We start from the raw sequence: 27,413 nt of genomic DNA on the forward strand, positions 1-27,413 counted from the left end.
GGACCAATACATTACCAAACATCTACAGTACCAATAAATTACTATTCATATAAAGGACCAACACATTACCATACATATACAGGACCAATACATTACCATACATATACAGGACCAATACATTACCATACATCTACAGGACCAATACATTACCATATATCTACAGAACCAATACATTGCCATACATCAACAAGACCAATACATTACCATATAATACATATACAGGACCAATACATTACCATACATATACAGGACTAATACATTGCCATACATATACAGGACTAATATATTACCATACATCTACAGGACTAATACATTACCATACATCAACAGGACCAATACATTACCATATAATATATATACAGGACTAATACATTACCATACATCTACAGAACCAATACAGTACCATACATATACAGGACCAATACGTTACCATATAATACATATAAAGGACCAAAACATTACCATATTATACATACACATGACCAATACATTACCATACATCTACAGGACCAATACATTGCCAAACATCTACAGGACTAATACTGTACATTACCATACATCTACAGGACCAATACATTACCATACATATACAGGACCAATACATTGTCAAACATCTACAGGATTTATACAGTACATTACCATACAATACATCTACAGGACCAATACACTACGATACATCTACAGGACCAGTACATTGCCATACATAGAAAGGGCCAATATGTTACCAAACAATGCATAAACAGGACCAATACATTTCCATACATCTATAGGACCAATATATTATCATTTAATACATACACAGGACCAATGTTTTACCATACATATACATGACCAATACATTACCATTCATATAAAGGACCAATGCATTACCATACATCTACAGGACCAATACATTACCATACATCTACAGGACCAATACATTACCATACATATACAGGACCAATACATTACCATACATCTACAGGACCATACATTACCATATAATACATATAAAGGACCAATACATTACCATATAATACATATACAGGACCAATACATTACCATATAATACATATACAGGACCAATACATTACCATACATCTACAGGACCAATACATTACCATACATCTAAAGGACCAATACATTACCATACATCTACAGGACAAATACATTACCTTACATCTACAGGAACAATACATTAACATACATCTACAGGACAAATACATTACCATACATATACAGGACCAATACATTACCATACATATACAGGACCAATACATTACCATACATCAACAGGACCAATACATTACCATACATCAACAGGACCAATACATTACCATACATCAACAGGACAAATACATTACCATGCATCTACAGGACCAATACATTACCATATAATATATATACAGGACCAATACATTACCATACATCTACAGGACCAATACATTATCATACATATAAAGGACCAATACATTACCATACTGTCACGGTAGCTATGACAGGGTATAATACAAACCAAATACTGGGTTGAACTGAACGAGGCTTAGATATAATAAAATATATTTATTCCTTAAAATAGGTGAACACGAGGCGCATGCGCGAAGGACACGGGAATGGTAGCTTAAGTGTCTAGCTCCGTGCCGCGCTTACTATAGAACACATTAAAAACACCCGAAAATTCAAAATTTAGCTACACAAAACTCAGGCATCCTAAATAAACATCCCAGGAGGGCCCCGAAAAAACCAGGCTCCCAAAAAATGCCAAAATCAGCGGATGTCAGGGCTTATTTCGGAGGAGCTGGCACGAGTGGGGGCTTAGAGGAAATGGCGCCGTCCTCGAATCCAGACACTGATACCGAACTGGAAGGAGAGGAGGAAGGCCCCAGCAATCAAGCGTTACTGCCTGTTAGGAGATGTGACTTTGAATGACTGTACAACCATTTAAAGTCACTCCTGCAGGCAGAAATCAAGGAGGTAAAGAGAGACGTCGTGAAACTGGGCTCAAGAACAGACGACTTGGAGAAGAAGAAGGATCAAACTATGAAAGTGGTTGTATTGTATTGTATGTCTTTATTTATATAGCGCCATTAGTGTACATAGCGCTTCACAGTAGTAATACATGTGGTAATCAAATAAATAATAGATAATATAAATAACAGATCATGGGAATAAGTGCTTTAGACATAAAAGTAACATTTCGGAAGAGGAGTCACTGCCCTAAGGAGCTTACAGTCTAATTGGTAGGTAGGGAGAACGTACAGAGACAGTAGGAGGGAGTTCTGGTAAGTGCGTCTGCAGGGGGCCAAGCTTTATGTATCGTGTTCAGAATATCCACAGTGCTATTCATATGCTTCTTTAAGCAAGTGTGTCTTAAGGTGGGTCTTAAAGGTGGATAGAGAGGGTGCTAGTCGGGTACTGAGGGGAAGGGCATTCCAGAGGTGTGGGGCAGTCAGTGAAAAAGGTTTAAGGCGGGAGAGGGCTTTAGATACAAAGGGGGTAGAAAGAAGACATCCTTGAGAAGAACGCAAGAGTCTGGATGGTACATACCGAGAAATTAGGGATGAGATGTAAGCAGGGGCAGAAGAATGTAAAGCTTTAAAAGTGAGGAGAAGAATGGAGTGTGAGATGCGGGATTTGATCGGAAGCCAGGAGAGGGATTTCATGAGGGGAGATGCTGAGACAGATCTAGGAAAGAGTAGCGTGACTCTGGCAGCAGCGTTAAGGATAGATTGTAGGGGAGACAGGTGAGAGGCAGGAAGGCCAGACAGCAGGAGGTTACAGTAATCAAGACGGGAGAGAATGAGGGCCCGAGTCAGAGTTTTAGCAGTCGAACAACAGAGGAAAGGGCGTATCTTTGTTATATTGCGGAGGAAAACCCGACAAGAAAACTGGGGACCTACAGCGGCAAATTGATGAGCTGCGGGAGAGACAAGAGGACGCGGAGAACCGCGATAGACGGAACAATCTCCGGATCCGGGGGGTCTCTGAAGAGGTAGGGGACTGCACAGAGTACATTACAAAATAGCTGGAGTCCCTGCTCCCCGACTTCAGCAAGGACGCCCTAGCCCTTGACCGGTGCCACAGAGCCCTCCGTTCGCGCCCAGTGCAGAATGAGCAGCCACGCGACATCATAGTAAGGCTGCACTTCTTCACCACCAACGAAGCTATACTGCGGCAAACACGGCCCCTACCAGCTGTGGAATATGAGGGTAATAAAATGCTCATTTTTCAAGACCTCTCCCGGCCACGCTACTCAGACGCCGCAACCTGTTCCCCATAATGAAGGTCCTACGCGACCAAAATGTGCATTACAGATGGACCTTCCCGTTCGGGTTGCTGGTGGCAAGGAACGGGAGGGCCATCACAATGAGGGATCCCACAGAGGGGCCGGAGTTCCTGGCGAAGTTAGGCCTGAGGGAAGCTCCCACACAAGTGGTGGAGGAGGCAGAAGCGTTGGAGCCGGAATGGAGCGGAGGGAACGGCTCGCCCAAAGCCAAAGGGAAAAAGCGCTGACAAGGCACTGCTTAAAGCTTACAAGGGCGCACGGTTTGCTCTGAAGAAGTTACACCGGTTTGTGTGTAGTTTTGTTGTTCTCTTTGTTTTCTAAAACTGTCTGCCCGTTGTGCCAGGATGCCCTCCAAATAAAAGTTTTGGGCCTCTCACACCTTTGCTGCATACAGAACTGCCCGTTAAAAGAGCCCCCAAATGTGATGTGGAAGACCTCCAACTAAATGCTGCAGTGTCAAAGGAGGAAAAAAAGAAAAAAGAAACAAAAAGGGGAAATAAAAAAAGAAACCCCTGCAAAAATAAGAAGATTATGGCTTACCTTCAATCACAGGAAGATGGCGGCGGTGTTGGAGAGTGGAGAGAGCCAGCGTGAGGTGCAGAACAAGGAAGGACCCCAAGGGTGGGAAGAGAGATCGCGCACCCCATCCCCCTCGTGGCAGAGTGGCATCCAAAATGGCGGCCGGAAAAAGGAAGCCGGATATCGTCATCAGGCGGAGCCGAGATGGAAGACGCCATCTTGGAGGAGGCAGCTGGGACAGGAACGACGGTCGATGACATCATCAGGGGGGGACACAAAGCTCCGGAAACCACCAGAGGGACAGCGCCGATCCCTCAGAGCACGAGCGAGGCGAGGGTCGTCGCTGGACCAAGAGAGGAGAGGGGCGAGAGGAGAAGGGGGGAGCTAGATAGAAGGGAGAGTGAGAGTGGGGAAGAATCGTAGGAAGCAAGCGGTAGCAGAGGCTAGGAGTGCAGCTGAGATAGCTTGATAGGGCGACCGCAGGTGAGGGGAAGAGGTAGTAACCGAGGGTAGAGGGAGGTAGTCGAAGGTGGGGAGAGGTGACAGAGAGAGGAAGGAGAGGATAAGGGGAAGATGAGAGAGCCAGATACGGGAAACGTGAGAGGTAGAGCAAGTTAAACAGAAGGGGGAAGTAGGTTAAAGGAAGGCAGAGGACATCGATGGAGGGGGAGGAAGGGGAGGATAGAAAGGGAGGGAGAAGGATGGAGTAGAAGGACAGGGCGACAAGGGAGGACGGAGGAGGCTGAAAACGAGAGGACGTCATTGAAGGTAGGGGGAAGTGAAGGAGGGCGGTGGATGATCAGGACAAGAGGAGGTCTACGATCAGGAGGATAAGCTAAGAAGGCGGTAAAGTAGAGTCAGAAGGAAGCGATAAAAGTGATAAAGAGGGATATGGAGGGATAGGCATAACAAGAGGCCGAGACAAGGGATGGTCCAAGTGCAGCTGAGATGGAAAAAGGGAAGTAGTGGGGGAGAGAGGAAGCGACCACCACGGGGCGGGCACAGGGGGGCAGACGGTGGATTAGGAGGGACATGGCAATTTTCTGTCAGATAACATCAACTCAAGCAGGCAGCAAAAGGCAATAGCAGGCTGACAGGCAGGCGGGTCTGCAGACAGTTGCAATCCTAAATTATGGGTTTCAATTCGTTTATACGAAAGGGTGTATATAGAGCGCAGACACGGGGTTGGAGCCGAGTGGACTACCCCGGAGTCGGCATGAGTCTCAACTGGGCCGGGGAGGGGGAGGGGCCCCCAGAACCGGATGAAGTCCTTTGGGGAATGGGTTGGGGGTGCGGAAGGGGATTCGCGAGAGCCTTCATCCCAAAGGCAATAGACTTGGCTATGAGACAGGGACGTCCTAGAGCCGATGACACAGTATATTATGTTTATATGTATTCATGTTGTTTTTCCTTTGTTGTCTCCCCTGGTGTTCTTTCCTTCTGTATCACTTTCCCCCACCACATGCCCTCTCCCCCCGGCGGTGCAAAAGTGGAAGGCGACAACAATACGGGAGATGCAGAGAGCGGGATCTCTACGCCGTCCGGAGGAATCAGAATGGCCCAGAAGGACACCGACTGAATCAGGTTACAGTTAAAGCACAATGAATAACGAGGTCAGGTGTATTTCTCACAACGTCAAGGGTTTTAATAGTCCTGCGAAGCGCAAGTTAGCCCTCAGGGATTACAAAAGACATAAAGCTGACTTTCTCTTTCTCCAGGAGACCCACTTCTCCAGAGATAGCTACCCAAAATGTATTGATAAGGACTTCCAAACAGTACATTTAGCGTCCGCTCAGGTGAAAAAAAGGGGAGTTGCTATAGCCATCCACAACAGGATAGCTTTCACGGTAGAGAAAAAGGTGGCAGACAGAGAGGGCAGGTTTCTGATTTTAGTGGGATCAATCCAGGGGAAGCCTCTCACACTGGCATCAGTATATGCACCTTGTGAACCATCAGCAGACTTCTTTTCCCCTTTCTTCTGGAAATTACACAAGGAAGCCAAGGGAAATATGATTGTAGCGGTGGACAATGAACCCCAAAATGGACCGGTGCACGGCATCTAGTCTCCCCCCTAAGCTTGATGTTCAACAAATCATCCATGGGCTAAGAGATTGCCAATTGGTAGATATCTGGTGGGAGCAGCACCCACAGAGCAGAGACTACACCTTCTTCTCCCACCCCCACAACCGATACAGCCGGCTAGACTACTTCCTGGTATCCAATAGACTGGTCCCAGTGGTCTCCCATATGGGGATCCACGATATTTCGTGGTCGGACCACGCACCCATAGAGCTGCGGTGCACACTAAATTTACTAGACAGACCAGGAGCAAACTGGAGAATAAACGAATTGTTACTAAAAATCCTAAACATTCAGAAAGAAATCGGAGAGAGGATCGTGGAATTTTTCTCTGAGAACGTGGGGAGTGTCTCATCACACACCGAACTGTGGGAGACCCATAAGGCTACCCTCAGAGGTTCGCTCATGTGCCTAGCAGCTAGGCGCAGGAGAGAACAGGAGAGTCAGATAAAAATCTTACAGGAGAAATTGGCGGTCCAAACAGAGGCACACAAAATAGCCAAAGATGATTATACCCTGAGAGTACTTTTAGATACCAAACAGCAGTTGAATGTCAGACTGGCCTCCCAGGCAGAGAAGGAAATGAGCTGGTCTAGGCGCAGGTACTTTGAGAAGGCGAACAATCCGGACACCCTGTTAGCTAATCGACTTCGAAACAAAATTCCTAATTACCACATACAAGCCATCCGCACGCGAGGGGGAGAGCTTACTTCTAATCCTAAGCGGATCGTGGCAGAATTCAAAAGCTATAGAGAGGAACCTCGCTCTAACCCCTGATTGGTGTAGGCGTGCTGCCTAGGGAAGAGGCAATAGACAAAAAAGTGTACCAAAGAAGGTGCACTAAAGAATCCCTTTAGAGGCGCACCGCAGACCTTTATAGTATAGATGGTCAGGGGTGAATGTAATGAGTGTAGTGAACTTTATTAAATTGCTGTGCAAACGTTCGATAAAACAGTATATAGTAGATAGTTGAATCCTATATACTTAGATAAAAATAGATGGCTAACGTCTATTAAAACTCCGCCAGAGATCACACCGAGCTCTAGTAATGCTGATCTATAGGGTATCCAGGCAAAATAGGAAATTTATCCTCCGTCACATCACCTAGTCTATGTAGAAGGTAGGTACATATAGTGCAGTATTTATGTTAGTACACACAAATAGGTCGCTAGGAGATATCCCCTTTAATTCCTGATTATTGTATGTTGTCAGTGATGGGGTAAGCGAACTTAATATACCTGTGTTGAGACTGTGTCCAAACTGGGGGGACGCATCCAAAGTATCTTGGTGATGTTAGTGGTGTTGTGGGTCTGTCTAGTGGTTCCCTATAGATGTAGGTGTAAGTTCCTGCTCCTAAATAGTCATAGATTGAGAACAGTGTTCTATTCCATGGTGGCCCAAAATAAGATACTTGTACTGTGTCAGAAGGAGCCTAGTAAAAGTATGGTAGTAATACTGTGTAACAGTGTCGTGCGCTGCTCTACATGTCTTTAGAGAGACTCAAAGGACACAGGCTGCGCATGCGCTAGAATCGAGCCTTCTGTCGTTTAGGAATCTGCGGCTAGTACCGGGGTGAAGGACACCCACAGGCAACAGCAGTGATGTGTTGCCTCTAGGTAAGTAAGGTAATCACATAGACTGTTTGTTTTTAGTTAACGCTAAAAGTCTAAGCCGTTCTGTCATACACCAGGGTTGTCTTTGAGGTTCAGACCGCGCATGCGTCACAGACCGTGCTTGGATAGTACTGTCAAACAGTCTGAGCATACGGGAGACCCAAATAACACGAGCTGCGCATGCGCTAGGATCGAGCCTTCTCATGGTAAGACTCAGCGGCTAGTGCAGGGGTGGGGGGCACCCACACAAAACAGCAGTGATATGATGCCTCGTAGTAAGTAAGGTGATCATTTAATCTGTTTGTTTTAACTTATCGTTGAAAAACTAAGCCGTCCTGTAATGTACCAGAGCTGTCTCTGAAATTCAGACCGCGCATGCGTCGCAGACCGTGCTAGGATATTCCTGTCAGACAGTTTGTGCATACATCGGTGCACAGTAGGTGGATCAAGATTGTATGCTCTTAACCAGAGTGCTAAGCTGTTAGGAGCGCATGTATTGCGTAGTGTATCACACAGTAAAGTCTCGTATGCCTGACAGGGTATTGGTTACAGACTATGCTTAATAGCTTTACTATTATGTTAGTGTAAACAGCACTTGAGTGGAGCCCATGGAGAAAGTACTGCCCTGTGGCAGTACTAACACCTCTTTAAATGGGTGTAACAAGGAGTTAGAACAGTGATTGTTGTGCAGGAGCACAGCGCTCTCGGAGAGCTACTTGTGAAGACTGACAAAGTAAGTTAAGTGCCGGCAAAAGACCCGACATGCCGCATGTTTCGTCACTTCCTGTGACTTCATCCGGAGGATAAATTTCCTATTTTGCCTGGATACCCTATAGATCAGCATTACTAGAGCTCGGTGTGATCTCTGGCGGAGTTTTAATAGACGTTAGCCATCTATTTTTATCTAAGTATATAGGATTCAACTATCTACTATATACTGTTTTATCGCACGTTTGCACAGCAATTTAATAAAGTTCACTACACTCATTACATTCACCCCTGACCATCTATACTATAAAGGTCTGCGGTGCGCCTCTAAAGGGATTCTTTAGTGCACCTTCTTTGGTACACTTTTTTGTCTAGAATTCAAAAGCTACTACGAGACGTTCTACGATGGAGGTAAGGTCATACACAATCAAAAAACGAGGGACAATCTCAGGGAATTCTTAAGGGAAGCCAAACTACCGACGTTGAGCCGGGAGGAGAGGGAAGCGTTACAGACAGACTTCTCTTTAGAAGATTTAACAGAAGTTGTAAAGTCGCTTACGCCTGCCAAGGCGCCCGGCCCAGATGGCTTCTCCAACCTATACTATAAAAAATATCTGAAAATTCTAGCCCCACATCTATTAAAAATATTTAATTCGGTCTTGCATGGGGCCTCGTTTCCAGCTCAGATGCTTCAAGCGTCCATCTCCCTGATCCATAAATCTGGTAAGGATCCGGCAGAATGTAAGAGCTACCGGCCCATCTCGTTGATAAACACGGATGTTAAAATTTTCTCCAAACTATTAGCCAATAGAGTGGGTATCGTCCTTCCCAGATTAGTTCATCCAGACCAGGTAGGGTTCATTGGAAGAAAGCAAGCGGCAGACAATACCAGACGAATAATAGATTTGGTTGATCTGGCAAAAAAACAGAATATTCCGTCGATGGTATTGAGTCTGGACGCGGAAAAAGCCTTTGACATGATCGATTGGCCCTATTTGAGGGGGACGCTGGAGGCATTTGGCTTTGAGGGACGTCTCTTGGAGGCCATCATGGCCTTATACGAGGGGCCAACGGCAAGGGTACGGCATCAAGGGTTCCCATCAGACCAATTTCAAATACGGAGCGGCACACGACAAGGCTGCCCGCTGTCTCCCTTGCTGTTCGCCCTGTGCGTTGAACCCCTGGCGGCACATCTAAGAAACAACCCGGATATTACGGGAATAGCTGTGAAGGGGCAGTCACACAAAGTGGCGCTCTACGCGGATGATGTGATCCTGACATTATCAAATCCCCTTACCTCCATGCCCAATGTCTTCTCAATCTTGGGGACATTCAAACAAATCTCAGGGTTCAAAATTAATCAGGCCAAATCAGAAGCCCTCAACATAAATTTACCTAAACCAGTAGAAAAACTAATTGGACTAAATTTCAATTTCATGTGGCAACCCTCTATGATTAAATACCTAGGGGTATATATCACAAAGGAGTACAAGGCTTTATATAAAGCAAATTATCCCAGGTTGTTCCGGACTTTGTGAGAGGATCTCCGGAGATGGGCGGAGTGTAGCATCTCGTGGATAGGTCGTATTCATAGCGTGAAAATTAATCTCCTGCCACGGGTGCTGTACCTTTTCCAGGCCCTCCCGATCCCCCTAATAAAAGACGACATCCTCGCGCTACAGACCTTAATAACAAAGTTTATCTGGAATAAAAAAGGCCCGCGAATTAAAAAAGCAATCTTGAGGAGGCCGACCTCGAGAGGAGTGTTGGGGGTGCCATGCTTGTTCGCCTACTACGAGGCAGCTCAGTTGAGCCAGATTGTACAGTGGCACACAGATCCGAGCCTTCGGAGGTGGGTAGCATTAGAAAAAGAATGCTGCGCACCGGTAGAAATTCAGAATCTAATCTGGTTGCCCAAAAAAAGTCGGTCCGCTATGCGGACACCGCTGCAGGCCATGGTCAGTTCCTTGAACACATGGGATGCAGTTAAATTCAAATGTCTTCTCACATCCCCGAATTCTCTGATGACTCCCATATGGGGGAACCCAAACTTTGCTCCCGGTATGGAAAGCTCTAATTTCTCAAAGTGGATTCGAGCAGGGTATCTCCGTGTAAACGATCTGGAGGGTAGGCAATATATTAAAACCTTTGATCATATCAAAGAGGAGCAGGATATTCCTAACGCCGAATTCTTTAGATACCTCCAGATCAGGGCTTTTTATAACGAAGCCCCAATTCGGCCTCGGAGAACAAATTTTCAGCAGCTTTGTTCAAGAGACACGGACACAAGGGGACTAACCTCTAGAATGTAAAGGGAAGTAGTCTGCCCAGAGACGGACGACCAACCCAGACTTAGTTACATGAGACAGTGGGAAGCAGACCTGGGGGAGACGTTAGAAGACGATGACTGGGATAGGATCCTGCAGGTAGCTGCTAAAAGCTCTATCTGTACCACATTAAAGGAGAACGCATATAAAGTCCTCATACGGTGGTATTATACGCCCACTAAATTATCTAAATTTGTCAAAGGCTACTCTCCGCTCTGCCCCAAACAGTGCGGAGACAGAGCGGACTTATGCCACATGCTGTGGTCTTGCACGAAGGTGGCCCCGATTTGGGTGGAAATTAGAGATTGGCTTCAACGACTGCTAGAAGTGGAGATCCCCCTGGACCCATGGCTGTTTCTGTTGGGCAGACGGGTCGAGGGGCTATCGAACGCCTCACATAAGTTGATTACACATTTGGCAGGAGCCTTTTCTGTTTGTAAATTGTGCGAGAAACGAGGAAGAACAGAACCTTGTGGCAGTACCACAGGAAAATCTATTTCAGAACCTGCACAGACCTCCCCCCACACACAGAGCTCCTGGTCTGGTATGGAGATGAATATGGGAAAGAGCTTGGTATCAAGAGGGCACGCTGTGGGAAAGTAACGCGCCAGCACCAGGTTTACTGGTACCGCTGAGCCACCGTAGCCGAGGACCAATACGGGTGACGTCATCATGCCGTGAGGATCGTGTGTATTCCAGGAAGCAGCGCTCACAGGAACACTGAATTGGATCCCCGGCAGCAGAGACGACTACATCACCAGGCGAACGGCGAGATCAACGGCCAAGACCACCAAAACCAAGTGCTTATATACTACTTACCTGTGGTGAGTAGGTTTTCAATTTTAGACCAGGCGGAGCAAAGAACGGAACTGTTGGACTAAGTTCCAAATCACAAGAGTGCGGATAGTGCCTAGGCACCTGTCCATCATTCATTTTATCATATTCAATGTATGTTTATTAATTGTAATCCATGGTTTTTTAACCTTGTTATTTTAATAATAAATTGCTCCTTCTTTGTATAATCCTGTTATCCCTTGGGTAATACACCATTGCAGGTCCCCTGCATGTTTTGTCTTTCTCTTTTCTCCTTTTCCTGAGGTCAAAGCTCATCAGAAGAAAAGATCATTTCCAGCCTTCAATCCATTTCTGGGTAGAAGATACCAGAACAATCTTTTTAAGGCAGCTCCAGGACTACCCATTGGACTCTGTATCAAAGGTTTTTTATGATCTAATATTGTATTTGCACAAGCGCTGATTACACACCTATCATTTTACCTACACATTTGGCAACTGCCACCAGGTGCGAGATTGCAGCATTATGGAAGCGGTCCGTGGATTCTAGGAGAGAGGTTCACATACATATAAGCGCACAGAGATTCCGAGGAGGAGTCCAGTCGCCTGGACGGTGAGGAGCCAGAGAGCCGGCACCCCCCTCTATCGAAGATACGGATCCCTCCACGCACCTCCCCGCCCCCCTCCTCCCCTCCATCCTGCCCTGCTTACCCTTTAGTCATGTCCCCCTGTTTGTCTTGTGAGTCTGGTGTGTCAAGTTTTTGGTTGATTGTAAAAAAAAAAAGGGGTGATGTTACTGAAGCTAATGGGTGGTGTTACCATCTATGTTTTATTTCACCCAATAAAATCAAAGTTATAAAAAAAAAATAGGTGAACACAGCAATATAGTACAATTAACAGGCAAGAAGGTAACACTTACTTAGGGTAGGGGGATGGAGAAGTATCAGCTAGCAATTCTTCAGAAAGCCGGTGACATTCAAGATGTAAAACGAAGACTCAGACTATAGGGTGGACAACAGTTTAAATACCCATGTAACCCTATTGTTAACATTGAATACAGACTATTGGTGAACAATTCTCTGTATCCAATCCCTAACGTGGGAACACAATTTAACCCATGCCCCCCAGCTAGTTAGCCCATGCATACTGGGACTCTGAGGGTCTTATTTCTGTAGCCCCATAATTAAATCACGGGTGACGACCAGTCTACCAGATGAAGTATCTGGCAGGATCTTCATTGTTTGTAAGTGTAGATATAACACTTACAAACCACTCCAGTTTGATACTTCTCCGCCCTCAGGTAAACGGTTAGAGTGGCAGAGTCTTTTGATCAGTACTTGATTCCTAGATTTTGGGTCGCCCCCCTGACCATTGCATTCCATTGTGTGAAGGAATCTTCGCGAGTTTTTAACCCCGCCTTGGAATACAATATTAAAGTTAAAACACAAACATATTAAAATATCCGGTTCCATTAGGTCCAGCGGGTCCAAACTTCCCAGGCCTCAATGGCAGAACTGGGACACTATAGGGTCCAAGTTTCAGCATGCTGCCAACTTCAGAACCGGAGATACACAAACACCATTTAAACCGTTTCATACTTTAACACAAAATTCTCCGCTATAAAATAAATCACAGTTTTTCCCTAAATCCCCATTGAAACCAACGGGCTCCGCCACCATAGGCTTTCAATGGTAATCCGTCGCCATTGTGGCTATGGGAGTCTGCCACCATTGACTTTCAACGGGGCATCGCCGCCGTTGAAGCCTATGTGAAAAACTCCCGAACATTTATGGTGGTCCATACTCCGTCGGGTTGGTCACAGAGGGTCAGGAATGGTTTTGCAGCCATGCCGGAGCAGTGACTACAGGCACCCCAAACCATGGCCCTCTGGACCCTCCAGAACCGGAGATATGGACTTATGATTTGTAGGGTTTCGGACTTAGCCGTTTTCTCGTGCTGCTGCCGCCATTGGATCCTATAGCGTGACCCGCTCTGCCAGCACGACCCTTTCCGGGGGTCCTGGATTCTGGGACCCGGTGGTTGTCGAGTGGGGGGATGACTAGGAACTAGGGGCAAAAATAATTTTATTCCTGGGTGCCCTAGAACCTAAGATTCCCACGCCACTTGACGTTGAACTTGCCTAATCAGGGATGAAAGCTCTTTTTTAGACAAAGTATCCGCTTTGCGGTTTTGCGGCTTGGACGGCTGCCAACTCGTTCCTGGAAAGCGCCGTCGAGGAATCCCCATTGAAGTCAATGAGCCCATTGACTTACAATGGGAAACCGCCGCTCCTCCTCTCGGACGCCACCTGCTGGTCGTTGAGGGAAACCAGTCCAAAACATCTAGATCCGCCATTGAAATGAATGGAGCTCCAATGGCGGCCTATGGGACACTGCAAAATGGTGCCTGAAAAGGCAGAACAATTAAACAAAGGGCTATAATCACTAAACACTATTAACCCTTGTCCTCACGGATGGATCCCAGTATGTGTGTGGTGCAGACACTGATTTTAGAATGAAACATGGGAACAGGGAAACATACATTGTTATGACATAGCAAGGGGTGAACCACATTCCTGGATCACAGTTCAGTTAACCCCTTGCTTCCCTGGTGAGGTCAGGGGGTGGCCATATGTGGTGCAATCCCTTTAATACCGGGCAACTCCCCCTCTCCCTCCCCTTCTTAACGGGTGACCTGTGGCCCACTGGCCCTAACGGGGAGTAGGGCACTGCTGGCACCATTAATGAACTCAGTCTCAGAGGGATAGTCCTGACGTGAAAGTCCATCAGCATTGCTGTTTTCACTACCCTTTTTGTGCTGAATAGTAAACTCAAATTCTGCAAGGCCAAGCTCCACCTTAGCAACTTGGCATTTTCCCCTGATTGCCTCTGCAGCCAACTCAGGGGTTGTGGTCTGTGAGGACCATGAAAGCCCTACCATACACATAGGGCTGGAGCTTTTTGAGTGCCTACACAATGGCCAAGCACTCTTTCTCAATGGTGGCATAGGCCACCTCTCTGGGGAGTAGTTTTCGGCTGAGGTATACCACAGGGTGCCCTCTGCCGTCGTCGCCCACTTGGATCAACACAGCCCCAATGCCATAGTCCGAGGCATCAGTCTGTATGAGGAAATGTTTGGTATAGTCTGGGGCAGCCAGTATGGGGGCCCCAGCAAGCGCAGTTTTCAGTGCCTGGAAAGCAGTTTCACAGGCAGGAGTCCAGGTGATAAGCACAGGCAGTTGCTTCTTAGTCAAATCAGTCAGGGGTTTGGCCACGGCGCTGTACTGTGGAATAAACTTCCTATAGTACCCTGCGGTGCCTAAAAATGCCATGAGCTGTTTCTTGGTTTTTGGAACAGGCCACTGAACTATGGCTTCTACCTTGGCTGGCTCTGGTTTGAGGTGCCCTCCACCCACCCTGTGCCCTAAGTACAGGACCTCTGCCATCCCTACCATACACTTAGTGGGTTTCAAGGTAAGCCCAGCCTCCCTGATCCTATCCAGCACCGCAGCTACATGTCCTAAATGGGAGTCCCAGGAATTACTAAAGACAGCAATGTCATCTAAGTAAGCCCTGGCATAGCTCTGCATCCCTTCCAGTAACCTATTGACCAGGCGTTGGAAGGTAGCCGGGGCATTCTTCATCCCAAATGGCATCACTAAAAACTCATAGAGGCCACTTGGAGTGATGAATGCTGACTTCTCCCTAGCCTCCAGGGTCAGTGGGATTTGCCAATAGCCTTTGCTCAAATCCATGGTTGTCAGATACTTTGCCCCCGCGAGTTCATCTAGTAAATCATCCATGCGGGGCATGGGATAGGCATCTGACACCGTCCCAGCATTGAGCAAGCGGTAGTCCACACAAATGTGCCTCTAATCCAGCAGTGTGGTGGTTAACTGCTGGTAGCAAATTAACTAACACCACCTGCCTGATTAGAGGTGGTAGAAAAAGCCTGCCTTTGAGACAGGAAGTGACTCCTTAGCTCTGAATGAGAGCTGACCTTTGGAGACACCACATGTCTTGAGCTCTGTCAAGAAGAAACAGCAGAGCTGATTGCAAGACACCAAATAAGACTTCTAAACCTGGATGCTGATTTTCTGTGCACGCACGGGTGCGGTTCCAGGAGAGCAGAGAAGCTTACTCTACAGCAGCTAACAGATAAGACTTTCATTCTAAAGAGACTTCTTATATCTGCTTATGTCATGCTATGTGTTTGGGGCTGGGAGACCTGCTTAACTAGGAGTTGTGAATTGCATGGGATTTCACTAGAAATACTCCCAAGTGAATTAAGCTTCCCCCCCCCTGTGTTTGGATGATTTCCTGATAAAAAAGAAAAGGCACAATAAAGCCTTATTATAATTTAATCTTATAAAAGCCTCCAATTGTGTACCTCTGTGATCGTCCCTCTACAGTCATGTATATGTACAGAGGCGGCACATTTTATTTGAGTGCGGCTAGCTCCGCAAGCCTGGGGATGCCCCGGCATGCTAGCCGCACTCCCTCGGCGTGCCGCACGTCATCGACGCGCGGTCACGCGTCATCGGGTGCCTGCGCCCCCTGCACGCGCGTCCAGGGCTCCCCGAGGGAGCCCTGGTGTCCCGTGATGTGGGGGACGGCGGCAGGGGGTTCCGGGGGACCCGGCGGACCCGGCAGTGGGAGGGAGAAAGCCCCGATCGGAGGGTGCTCCTCCGTGTCTTCGGCGTGCGCCCGGCACCCTCTGGCGCGCGCCAGGTTACTGCTGCGGCCGAGAACGGGCAAATGCTCGAATAAACTCGGCCGCAGCAGTATGGTAATGTATTGGTCCTGTAGATGTATAGTAATGGATTGGTCCTGTAGATGTATGGTAATGTATTGGTCCTGTAGATGTATGGTAATGTATTGTTCCTGTAGATGTATGGTAATGTGTTGGTCCTGTAGATGTATGGTAATGTATTGGTCCTGTTTATGTATGGTAATGTATTGGTCATGTATATGTATGGTAAAGGATTGGTCCTGCGTATGTATTAAATGATAATGTATTGGTCCTATAGATGTATGGAAATGTATTGGTCATGTAGATGTATTAAATTGTATCGTATTTGTCCTGTATATGTTTGGTAATGTATTGGTCCTGTATATACATTGTTTGGTAACATATTGGCCCTGTATATGTATGGCAATGTACTGGTCCTGTAGATGTATGGTAATGTATTGGTCCTGTAGATGTATGGTAATGTATTGGTCCTGTAGATGTATGGTAATGTATTGGTCCTGTAGATGTATGGTAATGTATTGGTCCTGTAGATGTATGGTAATGTATTGGTCCTGTAAATGTATGGTAATGTATTGGTCCTGTAGATGTATGGTAATGTACAGTATTAGTCCTGTAGATGTATTGCAATGTATTGGTCCTGTAAATGTATGGTAATGTATTGGTCCTGTAGATGTATGGTAATGTACAGTATTAGTCCTGTAGATGTATTGCAATGTATTGGTCCTGTAGATGTATGGCAATGTATTGGTCCTGTATATGTATAATATGGTAATGTATTGGTCCTTTATATGTATTATATGGTAATGTATTGGTCCTGTAGCTGTATGGTAATGTATTGGTCCTGTTGATGTATGGTAATGTATTGGTCCTGTAGATGTGTGGTAATGTATTGGTCCTGTATATGAATGGTAATGTATCTGTCCTGTAGATATATTATATGGTAATGTATTGGTAATGTATAATAATGTGATGTATTATATGGTAATGTATTGGTCCTGTATATATATGTTATTTTCTTGTACTTGTATTGTACGGTACTGTACCATATTATAGGTTGTTTATGACTATATAACGGGGGTTACATATGAGAGTCCTTCCAACGCAGATACTATAACCTCAGAATGAGTGGGGGGAATTATCGGGCAGTGAGGAATGGGGTTATATAACATACATTATCTGTGCATGCAATGTCTTGTATATAATGTATACCCTGCTCATTATGTAACTGTATTTGTAACCGTGTATTATTTGTCTTAACTCTGTGCCCAGGACATACTTGAAAACGTGAGGTAACTCTCACTGTATTACTTCCTGGTAAAATAATTTATAAATAAATAAATAATATACTGTAAACACTTACATATTTCATTTCAGATGTGTTTAGTTGCACCTAAAGAAAATAAATATATTGTTCTGATTGCACAAAATAAATGTAAATATTATCAATGATTACATTCCCCTTATAAAAGGAGACTGCAGAAGTAGCCCTTTATACACTATACACAGGTATATATACCCAGATACCTTACTACCTATTTTGCTGCTAGATTAGTACATTTCCTAATACAACTCATAATGCTGGTATTCCATATATTCACACATTCATTCTTATACACACACTGTCACACACATATACACACACATATATACACACATATACACACACACGCACACACACACACACACATACACACACACACACACACACACACACACACACACACACACACACACACACACACACACACACACACACACACACACACACACACATATATACACACATATACACACACATATACACACGCACACACACACACACACACACACACGCTCACATACACACACACACAACTGTACTTACACCCAGAGACACAGGGAGACGTCACTGCTCTCAGAAAGGTTTATTATTACTGTATGATTACAGCAGAATTAGCAGATAAGCGGGGGGCAGTGGGGGAATAAGAGGGGTTCAGGGGCTTCCCAATCTTCAGCCTGAGCCCATCACCAGCAGCTCCTCTTTAGTGGTCACTTAGTGTCCCCTCTTCCCTGCCCGGTCCTGCAGAAGTAAAGGACCCACACGTGGTGTTTCCAAGTCTCAGATCTCAGGGTCTCTCACACAGGAGAAACAGGACAGGGGTGCGGGGGGAGAGCACAGGCTTCTTAAAATGGGTTCTCATCACAGCTTGCAGGTATAAGCTTCTGATTATACAGGAGGTATAGGGTATAAAGCAGGAATCATTAAGGACAGGCTGGCGGTGTGCTCGGTGCTTTCCCTGCCAGTCCCTGGGAGCAGCGTGCAGGGATCAGGCAGGACAGGCTGGCGGTGTGCTCGGTGCTTTCCCTGCCATTCCCTGGGAGCAGCGTGCAGGGATCAGGCAGGACAGGCTGGCGGTGTGCTCGGTGCTTTCCCTGCCATTCCCTGGGAGCAGCGTGCAGGGATCAGGCAGGACAGGCTGGCGGTGTGCTCGGTGCTTTCCCTGCCATTCCCTGGGAGCAGCGTGCAGGGATCAGGCAGGACAGGCTGGCGGTGTGCTCGGTGCTTTCCCTGCCATTCCCTGGGAGCAGCGTGCAGGGAACAGGCAGGACAGGCTGGCGGTCTGCTCGGTGCTTTCCCTGCCATTCCCTGGGAGCAGCGTGCAGGGATCAGGCAGGACAGGCTGGCGGTGTGCTCGGTGCTTTCCCTGCCATTCCCTGGGAGCAGAGTGTGCAGGGATCAGGCAGGACAGGCTGGCGGTGTGCTCGGTGCTTTCCCTGCCATTCCCTGGGAGCAGAGAGAGGAGTGTGCAGGGATCAGGCAGGACAGGCTGGCGGTGTGCTCGGTGCTTTCCCTGGGAGCAGTGTGCAGGGATCAGGCAGGACAGGCTGGCGGTGTGCTCGGTGCTTTCCCTGCCATTCCCTGGGAGCAGAGAGAGGAGTGTGCAGGGATCTGGAGGCTCTGTGTTGGCTGCTCATGCACTGGGACATCTCTTTATTATGACGTGAAGGGCTTCAGAGATTTCAACTTGTCATCCCATTGTATAGTAGCGTAGTTTGGTACGTTATCTCCAGCCACGGCAGCCATCATCTTTCCTTGGTAATGTTCCTTGTCATACAGGATCCAGGCTCCTGACTCCACTTTGTGAGATGAGATCTTGTTATCCATGCCTGACGTTGATATTATGGGCTGTGTGTCCAGCAGGGTGGTCATGGCACCCTTATAGTCCTTGTCCACATACAGATTGATCTTGGGGGTAGACAGGCCACCTCTAATGACCTTCACAGAGGCAATTTTGTTATTGAATTCAGGGATAACGGCATGCTTTCCTTCCTCGTACATCTCAAAGTCTCCTCCATAGTTTATCTCTGTGAAGACTATCCAGGGGTCCCCAGTGATTCGCAGGGATGAGGCTCTCTTCATAAAACTTTGCACTGTCAGGTCTGGGGTACTCTCACGTAGTGAGATGGCTCCGGTTTTACCCTGAAGGTTTACATCGTCAAACAGCTCGATCCTGTTCATCTTTGCGTGTTCCTGGTGGGTGATGTCTCACAGGGTAACAATGTCTCTGAGGCTCAAGGAGAGATAATGTTCTCTCCAAGCAGAGGAGAAAGGATTATATACTCATGTACCTGTGTATGTCACTATGTGGGGGGGGGGGGGGAGGAATTAAGATGTCCAAATAGATGTGGGTTTTAATGTTTTGACCTTTCACCTTTTGTTCCTTGCATTGAAAACCAGATAATAACATTTCAGAACACGGACATAATCAGAGAACAGGTTACTTGTTGCTTTGTTTCTTTCCAGAGATAGCGAGTGACATCGTCAATAACAAAATATATGATCTGTAAACCAAACACGGAGGGAAAGAATGTAACCATTTTATCCATTACTAATAATGCAACACATTCCGACTGTGAGCTCGGCTGTTTTAACCCTTCATTCTACCCATGTACAATAAAAGTGCTCAATGAAGATTTCAAGCATAAATATATAGTCTGGGTCCCCCCTAAGTCCCCTTTGGCCCCTTACTTGGCGGCTGGCAGCGGAAGCTGGGGCGAACGTGGCGGTAGACAGTAGCAGGTGCAGGAACCTGCGGGCAGTCAGGAGACTCCTCGGTGGCTTCCTTCAAGATTTCAAGCATAAATAATAAATATGCTATTGTGACGGTGTGATGTATTGTGACAGTGGGATGTATTGTGACGGTGGGATGCTATTGTGATGGTGGGATGTATTGTGATGGTGGGATGCTATTGTGACGGTGAGATGTATTGTGACGGTGGGATGCTATTGTGACGGTGGGATGCTATTGTGATGGTGGGATGTATTGTGACGGTGGGATGCTATTGTGACGGTGGGATGTATTGTGATGGTGGGATGCTATTGTGACGGTGGGATGTATTGTGATGGTGGGATGCTATTGTGACGGTGGGATGTATTGTGACAGTGGGATGTATTGTGACGGTGGGATGCTATTGTGATGGTGGGATGTATTGTGATGGTGGGATGCTATTGTGACGGTGAGATGTATTGTGACGGTGGGATGCTATTGTGATGGTGGGATGTATTGTGACGGTGGGATGTATTGTGACGGTGGGATGCTATTGTGATGGTGGGATGTATTGTGACGGTGGGATGTATTGTGACGGTGGGATGTATTGTGACGTGGGATGCTATTGTGACGGTGGGATGTATTGTGACGGTGGGATGTATTGTGACGGTGGGATGTATTGTGACGGTGGGATGCTATTGTGATGGTGGGATGTATTGTGACGGTGGGATGTATTGTGACGGTGGGATGTATTGTGACGGTGATATGTATTGTGATGGTGGGATGCTATTGTGACGGTGGGATGTATTGTGACGGTGGGATGTATTGTGACGGTGGGATGTATTGTGACGGTGGGATGTATTGTGACGGTGGGATGTATTGTGACGGTGGGATGCTATTGTGACGGTGGGATGTATTGTGACGCTGGGATGTATTGTGACGGTGGGATGCTATTGTGACGGTGGGATGCTATTGTGACGGTGGGATGTATTGTGATGGTGGGATGAATTGTGACGGTGGGATGTATTGTGACGGTGGGATGTATTGTGACGGTGGGATGTATTGTGACGGTGGGATGCTATTGTGACGGTGGGATGTATTGTGACGGTGGGATGTAGCCAGCCTCCATTAATAAAGGCAAGGTCCGGCGGGCTGCCCCTGGAACTGGATGCCAAGGGCTGAAGTCTCAGCTCGAGATTAAATCTGCAAATGAATGAATGTGATGGGCACGGGTAACCAGGCTTCTTAATACAGGGTACGCCCTCCGGTTGAGGACAGGCAGCTGCCCAGCACTATGATCCAGCGCCGGGTATCATTACATGTGACAGAGAGAGGGAGGGAGACAGGGAGGGAGACAAGGAGGGAGACAGGGAGGGAGACAGGGAGGGAGACAGTGAGAGAGGGAGACAGGGAGGGAGACAGGGAGGGAGACAGAGAGAGAGACAGGGAGAGGGAGGGAGACAGGGAGAGAGACAGGGAGAGGGAGGGAGACAGAGAGAGGGATGGAGACAGGGAGGGAGACAGGGAGGGAGACAGGGAGGGAGACAGGCAGCTGCCCAGCACTATGAGCCAGCGCCGGGTATCATTACATGTGACAGAGAGAGGGAGGGAGACAGGGAGGGAGACAGGGAGAGAGGGAGGGAGGGAGACAGGGAGAGGGAGACAGGGAGGGAGACAGGGAGGGAGACAGGGAGAGAGGGAGGGAGGGAGACAGGGAGAGGGAGACAGGGAGGGAGACAGGGAGGGAGACAGGGAGAGAGAGAGGGAGGGAGACAGGGAGGGAGACAGGGAGGGAGAGAGGGAGGGAGACAGGGAGGGAGACAGGGAGAGAGACAGGGAGGGAGAGAGACAGGCAGCCCCCCAGCACTATGAGCCAGCGCCGGGTATCATTACATGTGACAGAGAGAGGGAGGGAGACAGGGAGGGAGACAGGGAGGGAGACAGGGAGGGAGACAGGGAGGGAGACAGGCAGCTGCCCAGCACTATGAGCCTGCGCCGGGTATCATTACATGTGAAAGAGATAGGGAGGGAGACAGGGAGGGAGACAGGGATGGAGAAAGAGAGGGAGACAGGGAGGGAGACAGGGAGGGAGACAGGGAGGGAGACAGGCAGCTGCCCAGCACTATGAGCCAGCGCCGGGTATCATTACATGTGAAAGAGAGAGGGAGGGAGACAGGGAGGGAGACAGGGAGGGAGACAGGGAGAGGGAGGGAGACAGGGAGGGAGACAGGGAGGGAGACAGGCAGCTGCCCAGCACTATGAGCCTGCGCCGGGTATCATTACATGTGAAAGAGATAGGGAGGGAGACAGGGAGGGAGACAGGGATGGAGAAAGGGAGGGAGACAGGGAGGGAGACAGGGAGGGAGACAGGCAGCTGCCCAGCACTATGAGCCAGCGCCGGGTATCATTACATGTGACAGAGAGAGGGAGGGAGACAGGGAGGGAGACAGGGAGGGAGACAGGCAGCTGCCCAGCACTATGAGCCAGCGCCGGGTATCATTACATGTGACAGAGAGAGGGAGGGAGACAGGGAGGGAGACAGGGAGAGAGGGAGGGAGGGAGACAGGGAGAGGGAGACAGGGAGGGAGACAGGGAGGGAGACAGGGAGAGAGGGAGGGAGGGAGACAGGGAGAGGGAGACAGGGAGGGAGACAGGGAGGGAGACAGGGAGAGAGAGAGGGAGGGAGACAGGGAGGGAGACAGGGAGGGAGAGAGGGAGGGAGACAGGGAGGGAGACAGGGAGAGAGACAGGGAGGGAGAGAGACAGGCAGCCCCCCAGCACTATGAGCCAGCGCCGGGTATCATTACATGTGACAGAGAGAGGGAGGGAGACAGGGAGGGAGACAGGGAGGGAGACAGGGAGGGAGACAGGGAGGGAGACAGGGAGGGAGACAGGCAGCTGCCCAGCACTATGAGCCTGCGCCGGGTATCATTACATGTGAAAGAGATAGGGAGGGAGACAGGGAGGGATGGAGAAAGGGAGGGAGACAGGGAGGGAGACAGGGAGGGAGACAGGCAGCTGCCCAGCACTATGAGCCAGCGCCGGGTATCATTACATGTGACAGAGAGAGGGAGGGAGACAGGGAGGGAGACAGGGAGGGAGACAGGGAGAGGGAGGGAGACAGGGAGGGAGACAGGGAGGGAGACAGGCAGCTGCCCAGCACTATGAGCCTGCGCCGGGTATCATTACATGTGAAAGAGATAGGGAGGGAGACAGGGAGGGAGACAGGGATGGAGAAAGGGAGGGAGACAGGGAGGGAGACAGGGAGGGAGACAGGCAGCTGCCCAGCACTATGAGCCAGCGCCGGGTATCATTACATGTGACAGAGAGAGGGAGGGAGACAGGGAGGGAGACAGGGAGGGAGACAGGGAGAGGGAGGGAGACAGGGAGGGAGACAGGGAGAGGGAGGGAGACAGGGAGAGGGAGGGAAACAGGGAGGGAGACAGGGAGGGAGACAGGGAGGGAGACAGGGAGAGAGACATGGAGAGAGGGAGACAGGGAGAGAGGGAGACAGGGAGAGAGAGAGATAGAGAGGGAGGGAGGGAGACAGGGAGGGAGACAGACAGCTGCCCAGCACTATGAGCCAGTGACGGGTATCATTACATGTGACAGAGAGAGGGAGGGAGTCAGGGAGGGAGACAGGGAGAGAGACAGGGAGAGAGACAGGGAGAGAGGGAGAGAGGGAGACAGGGAGACAGGGAGAGAGAGAGAGAGAGAGGGAGGGAGGGAGACAGGGAGGGAGACAGGCAGCTGCCCAGCACTATGAGCCAGCGCCGGGTATCATTACATGTGACAGAGAGAGGGAGGGAGACAGGGAGGGAGACAGGGAGGGAGACAGGGAGGGAGACAGGGAGGGAGACAGGGAGGGAGACAGGGAGGGAGACAGGGAGGGAGACAGGGAGAGAGACAGGCAGCTGCCCAGCACTATGATCCAGCGCCGGGTATCATTACATGTGACAGATAGAGGGAGGGAGACAGGGAGGGAGACAGGGAGGGAGACAGGGAGGGAGACAGGGAGGGAGACAGGGAGGGAGACAGGGATAGAGACAGGGAGGGAGAGAGGGAGAGAGACAAGGAGGGAGACAGGCAGCTGCCCAGCACTATGAGCCAGCGCCGGGTATCATTACATGTGACAGAGAGAGGGAGGGAGGGAGACAGGGAGGGAGACAGGGAGGGAGACAGGGAGGGAGACAGGGAGGGAGACAGACAGCTGCCCAGCACTATGAGCCAGCGCCGGGTATCATTATATGTGACAGAGAGAGGGAGGGAGACAGGGAGGGAGACAGGGAGAGGGAGGGAGAGGTAGGGAGACATTGAGGGAGACAGGGAGGGAGACAGTGAGAGAGGGAGACAGGGAGAGAGAGAGAGAGGGAGGGAGGGAGACAGGGAGGGAGACAGTCAGCTGCCCAGCACTATGAGCCAGCGCCGGGTATCATTACATGTGACAGAGAGAGGGAGGGAGGGAGGGAGGGAGGGAGGGAGGGAGACAGGCAGCAGCCCAGCACTATGAGCCAGCACCGGGTATCATTACATGTGACAGAGAGAGGGAGGGAGACAGGGAGAGAGACAGGGAGAGGGAGGGAGACAGGGAGGGAGACAGGGAGGGAGACAGTGAGAGAGGGAGACAGGGAGAGAGGGAGAGAGGGAGACAGGGAGGGAGACAGTCAGCTGCCCAGCACTATGAGCCAGCGCCGGGTATCATTACATGTGACAGAGAAAGGGAGGGAGACAGGGAGAGAGACAGGGAGAGGGAGGGAGACAGGGAGGGAGGCAGGAAGGGAGACAAGGAGGGAGACAGGTAGCTGCCCAGCACTATGAGCCAGCGCCGGGTATCATTACATGTGACAGAGAAAGGGAGGGAGACAGGGAGAGAGACAGGGAGAGGGAGGGAGACAGGGAGGGAGGCAGGAAGGGAGACAAGGAGGGAGACAGGTAGCTGCCCAGCACTATGAGCCAGCGCCGGGTATCATTACATGTGACAGAGAGAGGGAGGGAGACAGGGAGGGAGACAGGGAGGGAGACAGGGAGGGAGGGAGACAGGGAGGGAGACAGGGAGGGAGACAGGGAGGGAGACAGGCAGCTGCCCAGCACTATGAGCCAGCGCCGGGTATCATTACATGTGACAGAGAGAGGGAGGGAGACAGGGAGGGAGACAGGGAGGGAGACAGGGAGGGAGGGAGACAGGGAGGGAGACAGGGAGGGAGACAGGGAGGGAGACAGGGAGAGAGACAGGGAGGGAGACAGGCAGCTGCCCAGCACTATGAGCCAGCGCCGGGTATCATTACATGTGAAAGAGAGAGGGAGGGAGACAGGGAGGGAGACAGGGAGGGAGACAGGGAGGGAGACAGGCAGATCCCCAGCACTATGAGCCAGCGCCGGGTATCATTACATGTGACAGAGAGAGGGAGGGAGTCAGAGAGTGGGAGGGAGACAGGGAGGGAGACAGGGAGAGAGACAGGAAGAGAGACAGGGAGGGAGACAGGCAGCTGCCCAGCACTATGAGCCAGCGCCGGGTATCATGTGAAGTTAAAGTGACCCCTGATTTTCCACTTTCCATGTTCCCTTTACCCCAGACCCATGGAACTTGCTGTGTGTGTGTGTTTTAGGCGGGATATTTGGGTAAGAATGCCATTCTTTGGTTTGCAGGTTTTTGGGGAGCGGAGCTGCCGGTATTTCCTTAATTCTACCGGCGAGCAGGCATGATTTGCCGGTACGCGAGTAGAATTACACCGGGGCTGCCCTGTGTCCCCCAGACTCCTGGTTTTCGTACCCTGATATCCCAGTCTTATATCCAGCACTGTCATGAGTATCCCCAATGTCCCCCATGTTAAAAGGTGTTTCATATGTTTGATACATTTATTATAAGGCTCTATGCAGTCTGAACGGGCATCCAGTTAAGGTGCCAGCAAGTCTGCATAGAGTCCATAGTTCAAAGGGGAGAGGATGTCCAGAGGTGTGAAAACATTTGGCAGGAGAATGGTCAAGTCCAGTGTGACAGTGAACGGGTTAACCGGGCTCACTAATAAAGGTTAGGCCCACCTGGTTACACCTGAACCGTGTTTGAGGTCCTAGAGTGTCAGCTCTTGGACCCAGATGTCAGAAATGCATTACTGTTACTGTGTGCAAATTATGCGACATTAAAGATTTATTTGTGTTTTGCCTTTTCTGGGGTGCTGGTATCGCTAGGCCAGCGTTTCCCAAATGGTGGGTCGCGACCCAGCACCGGGCCATGGAAGCAAAATTGCCGGGTCGCAGCGAGGCTGGCTGCGTGGTATCCTCCCCCCCCTCCCCCCGCTCCCTTGGCTGCCTGCCCAGGGGGATAGTAGGTGGCAGTGGGGGTGCATCCGCCGGGGGTGGGGGGTGTTGTACATGTGCCTCCTGTCCTGGCACTCCCTCCCCCCATCCCCTTGGTGCAGGAGATGGGGGTGGGCAGTGGTGGTGCGCAGTCACTGCCGCTGGCTGGCGGCCGGTGGGTGCAGGGGGAGGCCAGGAGCCGCCTGCTCAGATCACCTGCCTTTCCTCTCTCCCCCCAACTCTCACCCCCCTCCCGCCTCCCGTCACTCACATCCGTCGCTGCCTCTGTACTCCACTTTGTGTGTGTGTGTGTGTGTGTATCAATGTGTGTGTATCAGTGTATGTGTGTATCAGTGCGTGTGTGTGTGTATCAGTGCGTGTGTGTGTATCAGTGCGTGTGTGTGTATCAGTGCGTGTGTATCTGTGTGTGTGTGTGTGTCTCAGTGTGTGTGTGTGTGTATCAGGTTGTGTATCAGTGTGTATCAGTGTGTGTGTATCATTGTGTGTGTGTATATGTGTGTGTGTGTATCAGTGTGTGTGTGTGTGTATCAGTGTGTATGTGTGTGTGTATCAGTGTGTGTGTGTGTGTGTATCAGTGGCTGTGTGTGTGTCAGTGGCTGTGTGCGTGTGTGTGTCAGTGGCTATGTGTGTGTGTGTGTGTGTGTGTGTGTGCGTGTATCAGTGGTTGTGTGTGTGTATCAGTGGCTGTGTGTGTGTATCAGTGGCTGTGTGTGTCTGTGCAGGCCAGCAGTGTCTGTGTCTGTGCAGGTCTGTCTGTGTGGGTGTCTGTGCATGGTCAGTGTCTGTGTTGGTCTGTCTGTGTGAGTGTCTGTAGGTCAGTGACTGTGTGCGTCTGAGCAGGTCAGAGGGAGATGGGGAGGGGAGGGGGAATATATGAAAACTGTATGGACATTCATATCTGTTTTATTTTACCTATTGGCCAGTATAGGCGATAACATTTTTAGTGGGTCACGAAGGAAAAGTTCAAAAATAACCGGGTCACAGAAAAAAAAGATTGGGAAACGCTGTGCTAGGC

General features: G+C 49.3%; 1 protein-coding gene across 1 annotated transcript; it reads right to left on the bottom strand.

Moving 5' to 3' along the window:
- Positions 1-19,029: 19,029 nt before the first annotated feature.
- LOC142469928 (epidermal differentiation-specific protein-like) lies at positions 19,030-19,554 on the bottom strand. The gene has a single exon (XM_075576715.1). The coding sequence runs from the start codon at positions 19,552-19,554 to the stop codon at positions 19,030-19,032; it is 525 nt and encodes a 174-aa protein (XP_075432830.1).
- Between the last annotated feature and the right edge of the window lie 7,859 nt (positions 19,555-27,413).

This window comes from Ascaphus truei, chromosome 1 (genome assembly GCF_040206685.1).
Source record: "Ascaphus truei isolate aAscTru1 chromosome 1, aAscTru1.hap1, whole genome shotgun sequence".
In the NCBI taxonomy this organism is placed as follows: domain Eukaryota; kingdom Metazoa; phylum Chordata; class Amphibia; order Anura; family Ascaphidae; genus Ascaphus; species Ascaphus truei.